The sequence below is a fragment of the Pundamilia nyererei genome, unplaced genomic scaffold (assembly GCF_000239375.1).
Source record: "Pundamilia nyererei isolate P.nyererei 1_Seehausen unplaced genomic scaffold, PunNye1.0 scaffold00441, whole genome shotgun sequence".
In the NCBI taxonomy this organism is placed as follows: Eukaryota; Metazoa; Chordata; class Actinopteri; order Cichliformes; family Cichlidae; genus Pundamilia; species Pundamilia nyererei.
In genome coordinates, this window is record NW_005187842.1 from 185614 (window position 1) to 193551 (window position 7938).

At 42.4% G+C, this 7938-nt stretch overlaps 1 protein-coding gene across 2 annotated transcripts in view; it reads right to left on the reverse strand.

Annotated features, from left to right (window-relative positions):
- The window catches only part of vps35 (VPS35 retromer complex component), a 31633-nt gene extending 25594 nt beyond the window's left edge, over nt 1–6039 (reverse strand). For both annotated transcript variants that reach the window (XM_005753586.1, XM_005753585.1), the window contains exons 1-6: nt 5945–6039; nt 5622–5787; nt 4697–4795; nt 4214–4310; nt 3325–3448; nt 2231–2413 (exon numbers count right to left, since the gene is read on the reverse strand). In XM_005753586.1, the coding sequence (XP_005753643.1) occupies nt 2231–2413; nt 3325–3448; nt 4214–4310; nt 4697–4795; nt 5622–5624 (506 nt within the window). In that variant the 5' untranslated portion in view covers nt 5625–5787; nt 5945–6039. The remainder of the gene's footprint in view (nt 1–2230; nt 2414–3324; nt 3449–4213; nt 4311–4696; nt 4796–5621; nt 5788–5944) is intronic.
- Nucleotides 6040–7938: the final 1899 nt, after the last annotated feature.

Below are 7938 nucleotides of genomic sequence, written 5' to 3' on the forward strand. Positions count from 1 at the left end.
GAGGCAGTCGCTCCATATATCGGTTGTTAAGCTTAACGCAGGAATGCTTTACAAACATTCAGAGATGGACTTACACACTTGCTTTACTTCTCTGGGATCACTTCCTCGGAGATGAAATGCTGGTTTGGTAGCGAGGCTACAAACACACAGCTGCTCTATCACGTGATGCATACTGCTCCGACGTGCTACGGTTATGAGCAGAGTTACGGCGTGTCGCAAGTTTTCTGAGGTGCTTTCGTGATATTTAATGGATCGGGTTACATTTTTTATTTCTCTCCGATATCCGATCCAGTAATTTAGGTCAGTAAACAGAGTAACCTGAAAGCAATGTAAAAAGCAGCATAACGAATGTCTTTCTCCAGGGAGAAATGAAGTAATGTAATGCATTACTTTTAAGAAAGGTGTTCTGTGTAATAATGTTTTTTACTTTACTTTTTTGGAGTAATGACCTGATCACAACATAAACATCTGGCCACTCAGCATGTAAATAACTTGCATGAATGTCTTTCATATGCTGCTTAGGATGGTGGTGACTCTCAAAGTGATATCGATAATAGAATCAGAATCACCAAATTCTTATCAATTCCCATCCCTGCTTACAATAATGACCACAGCGTAAGCATGTATACGTGTCTCTATGGGGCAATCTGAATGAAGGAACATCATCACACATACAGCGATAATTAACATCTATGTTTTAAAAAGCCATTATTATAAAGTACCTTTGATCTTCAGTCATCTTCCTCCTGTGAGTCTGACGTTACCTTCTCTGTTCGGTTCACTTGTCATCATCATTATGTCACTTATACATAACCCCAACTACTAGAAATTTCTTCACCACTAAATATGGAATAAAGATTCTGAAAAAGCGTTGCAGGCCTGGTTAAAATAACTTCACAGATCTATCATGACTTCTAATAAGAAGTGCCTTATAACATTACCAATGTATTAAACAGCTGGGGTACCCAACAAAATACTAGCATTAAAGAAATACAGCAGACATACAAAGATGTGGCCCCTTCCTGATTTCCTACTTGTTTTTATACGTTTGTCATTTTTAAATGTTTCAAATTATCAAACAAATGTTAATATTAGAGAAAGATAACACAAGTAAACACAAACCTACAAGGCTCTGTGTGAAGGGTGCAAACTTTCTGCAGACTCAATCGCTATAGACCTCCAAAATTCAAATGGCCTTCAGACTGGCTCAAGAACAGTGCGTAGAGAGCTTCATGTAATGGGTTTCTATGCCCAAGCCTTACATCACTATGCAAAGCATCAGATGCAGGGGGGATTAAGGTGTGGGGGGGTGAAATTCAGGAGCTGGGCCTGGCCCCTTAGTCCTAGTGAATGGTTCTTACTTAGTTCTTACTCCTTCAGTATACCAAGACATTTTGGACAATTTTATACTCCCAACTTGTGGGGCGATCGTGGCTCAAGAGTTGGGAGTTCGCCTTGTAATCGGAAGGTTGCCGGTTCGAGCCCCGGCTCCGACAGTCTCGGTCGTTGTGTCCTTGGGCGAGACACTTCACCCGTTGCCTACTGGTGGTGGTCAGAGGGCCCGGTGGCGCCAGTGTCCGGCAGCCTCGCCTCTGTCAGTGCGCCCCAGGGTGGCTGTGGCTACAATGCAGCTGCCATCACCAGTGTGTGAATGGGTGGATGGCTGGTTGTGTAACGCGCTTTGAGGTCCTTAGGGACTAGTAAAGCGCTATATAAATACATTTACCATTTACTTTGTGGGAACAGTTGGCCCCTTCCTGTTCCAACATGACTGCACACCAGTGCAAAAAGCAAAGTCCATAAAGACATGGAGGAGCAAATATGGTGCATAAGAATTTGACTGCCCTGCACAGAGTCCTGACCTTAACCTGATAGATTGTCTTTGGGATGAGTTCGAGACTGTGAACCAGGCCTTATTCGTGTCTGACCTCACAAATGCCATTCTGTAAGAATGGTTAAAAAGTCCATAGAACACTCCTAAATTTTGTGGAAAGCCTTCCAAGAATAGTCAAAGCTTTTATATACAGCTGCAAACTCTATGGATTAAGAATGGGATGTCATTGAAGTTCATATGAATGTAAAGGCAGACAAGCAAATAGTATAGCGTAGCAAAGAGATTGCAACATCGGTTGCAAACACTCCTTTGTAATTGAAATGTTGGAAAGGGAAAAAACCCCACAACTACTGTGGTCGTGGGTGCACACAGAGGGAAAAAGCTAAGCTTACTTACTCTGACTGCTCTCCATCATCTGGTAGTATGTTGCGAGTACACTGCAACAAGTAATTTCTGAGGAAGAGGCCCCTGAGTGGGTGCTGGACACCACGGCACATCTCAACAAGGTCCTTCAGAATGTCCTTGCGAGACTGCGGGAAGGACCGAACATATACCACACCCACTGTAATTAGCAGATAACTGGGGAGACGGGAGGAAACAAAAGACTTCATTAGACAGACGTCTCCACAACTTCAGAGAATAAAGTTATTATAAACAGACAACAGTCTCACAAGGTCACAAATGTGGATTCATCACATTTCACCTACACCAATGCGACTACCCACTAATGTGTAAAAGTAACTTTTGCACATTAACTGCCGACCACCACTGCTAACCCTCACTCTCCTAGTAGAGACACTTATTCAAGTTATCACATTCACAAGATTTTGAGAGGATTTTCATGAAACTTAATTCTGACCACGAGGTCAAAATCACCAGGAATGAAACTCGTCCGAGACTCATAGCAGAGTCAACTATGGTATCAATGTGAAGCTCCTACGTGACCTCATTCTCCAGTTATCGCATTGACAAACTTAGATGTTCGCGCTGTCCTCCCACGCACCTACTCACCTGCCATGCTGACAACAACAGTCCCGTAAAAATCCACACATCACAACCAGAATCCATATTAACATTACATCAACAGATCGAAATATTTAATTCTGAAACACTGCCTCTGCATCCAAATGTCTAAATATTTGGACACAGATACACAAGGACCAGCCCACATTTGCTTGTGTATGGTCTGAGCTATATCCACAAATGCAGGTAGAAACCTGGGACAGGGGCCTAGAGTTGAAATAATATCACCATAATAAAATAGCCCTAGGAGGAAAATATCAGTTCAAACAAAAAGCAGATAACATGGAGACATTGGCCTTACTGATGCAAATTTGCAACCTTTTCAGACCAAACACGTGTTTTTCAGCACTTCATTTGTATGGCTGAAATGTTAATGTCGCCTCTCTACTGGGTAAAAGGAAGACAGCGCTGAACAGACGCCACTAATGCTCCACATTTGACAGAAGTTCAGGTTGGTTGATACTCACAGTCTGGGGATGATGTTGCCCGCATACTGGACCAGCTCATACAGATCTGCCACCTTACGTCCTTTGGCAAACTCGTCGGTCAGATAAACCTCTAAGTAGTGGAGTTCATCAGAGATGGCCATATCTGCAGACAGTGTTAGGGACCAATGCACACACGCCACAAATCATACACATTCAACAATACAGTTCCTTGCAGCATGTTTATAATGTAGTGGCTTCACTTTCAATCTGCACACAGTGTGTTCAGGCGCAATACTGTCAGGCCACCTAAGCATTAAGTGTTCTTTCAATTTTACATTACGGCTCTATAAGCCTACAGTTTACACTCCCACAAATCCTCAAAGGAAGCATCAGTAGAACTAAAAACAGGGATGAATTAAATGAGTGCAGTAGTTCTGCCTTTTTTCCAACAGTTGTTCAACTAAGACTATTTTGGATGAGATCTCCAATGGCAACCTGGTCAGAGTGTTTGACTTTAGAAGGCAGCCAGCTCTGCACTTTCAGTCAAAGTTTGCACTGCCTTCATTCAGCTCTCATTTATTAAACAAGATATTGTTGTAATGCAAGCATACTGTCCACGCTGTTTCAACTTCTGGCCCAGTGTCTGAAGTTTTCTCCCCAAATCAATGTGACCATGCAGTAAAATACTAGGCAGCGCTTATTCTCCTTGTCCTTTTCAAGTGAATCTCTCCCGCCTGCTTGCTGCTTCATTTGCCTTCAAATATGATTAACATTAACATGAAGGCAAATGAATGACAATATGACAACCCCACCTCAAACATCATAAAGTTATAAACTGTGACATGTAACGACTGGCTAGTAGCATCTGTTATACAGTCAGCCTGTTTAGATGAGACATAAATGTCTAATCAGCACATGTAAAGGATACAGAGCTCGTAGTAGCTCTTTGGAGAAAGCATGGAGGTCCTTAGTTCACCCAACATGTTGGAGGCATGCTTCAGGGCGTCCATCAACTTGTTTTTGTCCTGCAGGCCACAAATATATTACATATCACATGCGTGATTCAAGAAACACTTCATGTATAACACGCTGAACAGCCTGAACGGACCTTGAATTCATCTTTGAGACATCATTATGAAAAGGAAAATGCCCCTCATTTACTTACATCAATAAAATTTAGTTCATCCTTTTTCCCCATAGTGTAAGAAATATGATTACTTCACAGTCTCTTTAAATATCATGACAGAATTTTGAGGTTATATTAGCCATCTCTATTGATTATCCATATTATTGTAGTATTCCTTTTAATCAAAAAGACCATAAAAGTCCAGGAGTATCCTTAGGAAGAAGCAGTGGTTTAAAAAGCACATCACAATCAAGATGATAGTCCTATAAACTGAAATGCTCCTACCAGGCATCGCTTCATCTGGAACGACTGGACCTTGACAGCTTGCACAGCTTCATCCAGAAGCTTCTCCTGTTCATCCTGGGGTGACTGCTGTGTTGCTGGCTGCAACAGAGGATGGAAATACAAGTTATAGCACTCCTTGATTGATCTAGCAGGATTTTCTTCATGCAACACAGCATAAAAAGCAAGAACTCAAGTTTGACTTGTCTAATGGTCTATAACGCCAGAAAAGAGAAAGGAAAAAACGGAGCAGTCTGAGGAGCTCAGCAGACTCCCGAGTTGTTGTTTCCATGTCTAAATCCAAAACACATCGAGTCAGATTTGTTTGCATGTTTGAAGTCACGACGGCTGTATCTACTAATGAGGTTTAATGGCAGGATCGTCCGTGAATTGAAGAAAAAAGTTCTACAGAAACGACTGAATGTCCACCAGACCAAACGAAGCTGCTACAGGTGTTTGAGCTCGCCTGCACAATCTCACACGACATGCTTCCGTCTGTATGTTCCGTGTTCGGTTCCTCTAAGTCGGAGGCAACATTTAGATGCTTACATTAAAATATGACACAGCAAAGCGAAAGACGACGCTAACAAAAACCTAACTGTACAGTCTTATTTAATTTGCGTCAGAAATGTTGATGTGTACCGCAGCCTTTGTTTGCAAATATCATACTGTATATAGGAGCACGATGAGTGTTTCAAAGACAAACAAATGTTGCATCTAGTTGCTCGAAAGCTTCAGTCGGCTGCTAGTTAGCTTAGCTAGCTGCTGTCAAACGCCGAGCTAGGCCAAAGGACCATTCACGCAGCTGACTTTAGATCAAATCACGTTACACAGTCAAAATGAGTTTTTCCAGCGGTCAAAACTTCACACAGGCAAATTTCGGAATGCACAACGTTGCACTAAAGTCTGTATTCGGTAAAGTGCTTACCATGGTTATGGGACGTGTTTCAGCTCAGTCGGGAAGGCTGGCCTGTCATGTGACCCACAAGAACGGGCTGACGGTCTGCACTCAGTTAGCGTCACGTCAGATCACAGGCGTGGCCGTTTCTCCACCACTCTCTCTACGTCTCACTTCCCCACGAAAGGGCTTGGGGCTACATTAAGGAAAATATATTATTGATCATTTCGAGAAAAGAGGTTGAAATGTGGAGATCACAGTTGTTGTTTCAAGAAAAATACCACGCCTCCTATGCCCTCTACAAAATGCCTTGCGTAAACGAGTTAGTTAAACAAATTGATCAGTCTTCTTACCACCGTGTCTTGTGATATAACATACATCCTCTTTCGTTATTATTGCAACACTATGAAAACACCTCAGTATACATAAAACTGTATTATGGAGAGTTGGGACAGTTGCTAGTGGCAACACTGAAGACCAAGTTGAGATTCTTCTGCGACTCTTCAGGAAGACCACATCACAAGTTCAACATACAGTTTTTGAAAGACAGCAAGCAAGCAAAAGAGTTCAACTGTGAAGTCAGGAACAGATTTGAGGTGCTGGGGGATCTGGTCGAAAAGACATTAGAGAAGCCCTGGACAGAAATACAGAAGACCTGGAAGGCCGTGTCAGGAAAAAGTTTCAACTCAAGTGAGCCAGTCAAGGACAAGAATGGGAAAACAATCACAAGTGACAAGAAACAAAGAAGAAGATGGGTTCAGTGTTCAATGTGTAATGGTAACTTTATTGTCCCCAGTGGGAAATTTGCAGTATGTCCATAAGCCCTGAGGAAACAACCTAAATTTATCATCAAAAAAGTGCAGTGTGTAATGGCAACAACCCTTATGGTTTAGAGTTATTAACCATGATAATAGCACTAGGTACAAAAGACAATCTATGTCTCTTTGTATTCACTGCAGGCACTTTATACCGACAACCTGATGGAAGCAGTTGAAAATCATTAAAGAACACAACATGACAGAGGTTGCCTTCCTCAGCACCTGCCTGTCATAGAAGTCCACAAGCTGGACCTGAGACCTCCCTGAAATCTGACCAGCCACTTTAACCAGGTTGCTAAGTCTGGTCTTATTAGTCAAATAAATATTACCATACCAAGCAATGATACAGAAGGTTAAAACAGATCCAATAAAACTTTTTATAAAAAGAAGAGTCATCATTACAGATGAAACATTAAAACCTCTCAACCTCCTTAAAAGGTCTTTGTTGAACCTTTTTCACTGTAGCAGCAAGTTGTGACTCAAAGGACAGAGTCTTATCAAGAACAACCCCCAAATACTTATAACTGTCCACCAGTTCAATGGCTGCACCATTCACCACTGTTAGTGCAGGATGGGGGGATGTCTTCCTGAAGTCAATAACCATGTCCTTGGTTTTCAGTGTGTTGATCTTTAAGAAGGACTGATCACACCATGAAACAAACTCATCCACAACAGGCCCATGGGAATCCTCTTCACTATGAAGGAGGCTTACAATGACTGTGTCATCTGCGTATTTAATGAAATGCCTATTAGCCTGTGTACTGCGACAGTCATTAGTGACAAAATATACAGTAGAGGAGAGAGACAGCAACCCTGTGGTGAACCAGTAGAAGAGTTCAGCTGTTTGGAAAAACAGCCGTTTACTCCATTTACTCTCAAAGAGATCCTGAATCGACTAACACCGCAAACAGTCCCCGACATACCACCAGCAGAAGAGCACCTCTGTATCAACAGCAGTCCACCAACCAAGGCAGAGATCACCAAAGCCATCGAGTCCTTGAAAAATGGAAAGGTACCAGGGCTTCCAGAAGCTGTCAAGGCAGACGTGGCAGCAGCAGTGAAGATGCTGCAACCTATCCTAGTGATAATATGGGAACAGGAGCAAGTGCCTGCTGACTGGAAGCTTGGGTACCTGGTGAAGCTCCCCAAGAAAGGCGATTTATCTCAGTGCGGCAACTGGCAAGGAATTATGCTGCTGTCCATCCTCAGCAAGGTGTTGACCAGAATCATCTTGGAGAGAATGAAGGAGGCATTGGACAAGAGACTGAGATCAGAGCAGGCAGGATTAAGACAAGACAGATCATGTACAGAGCACATCAAGTCAAGTCAAGTCAAGTTGGCTTTATTGTCACTTCAACCATATACAGTTAGTACACAGTGAAGCGAAACAACGTTCCTCCAGGACCAAGGTGCTACATGCAACATAAATTTACAACATAAATTAACAGAAAACACTAAGCTAGCTAACTAAGAGACCTAGTTAATGGTCATGCAACTTAATGGTCATGCAACACAGAGCACCTGTATAA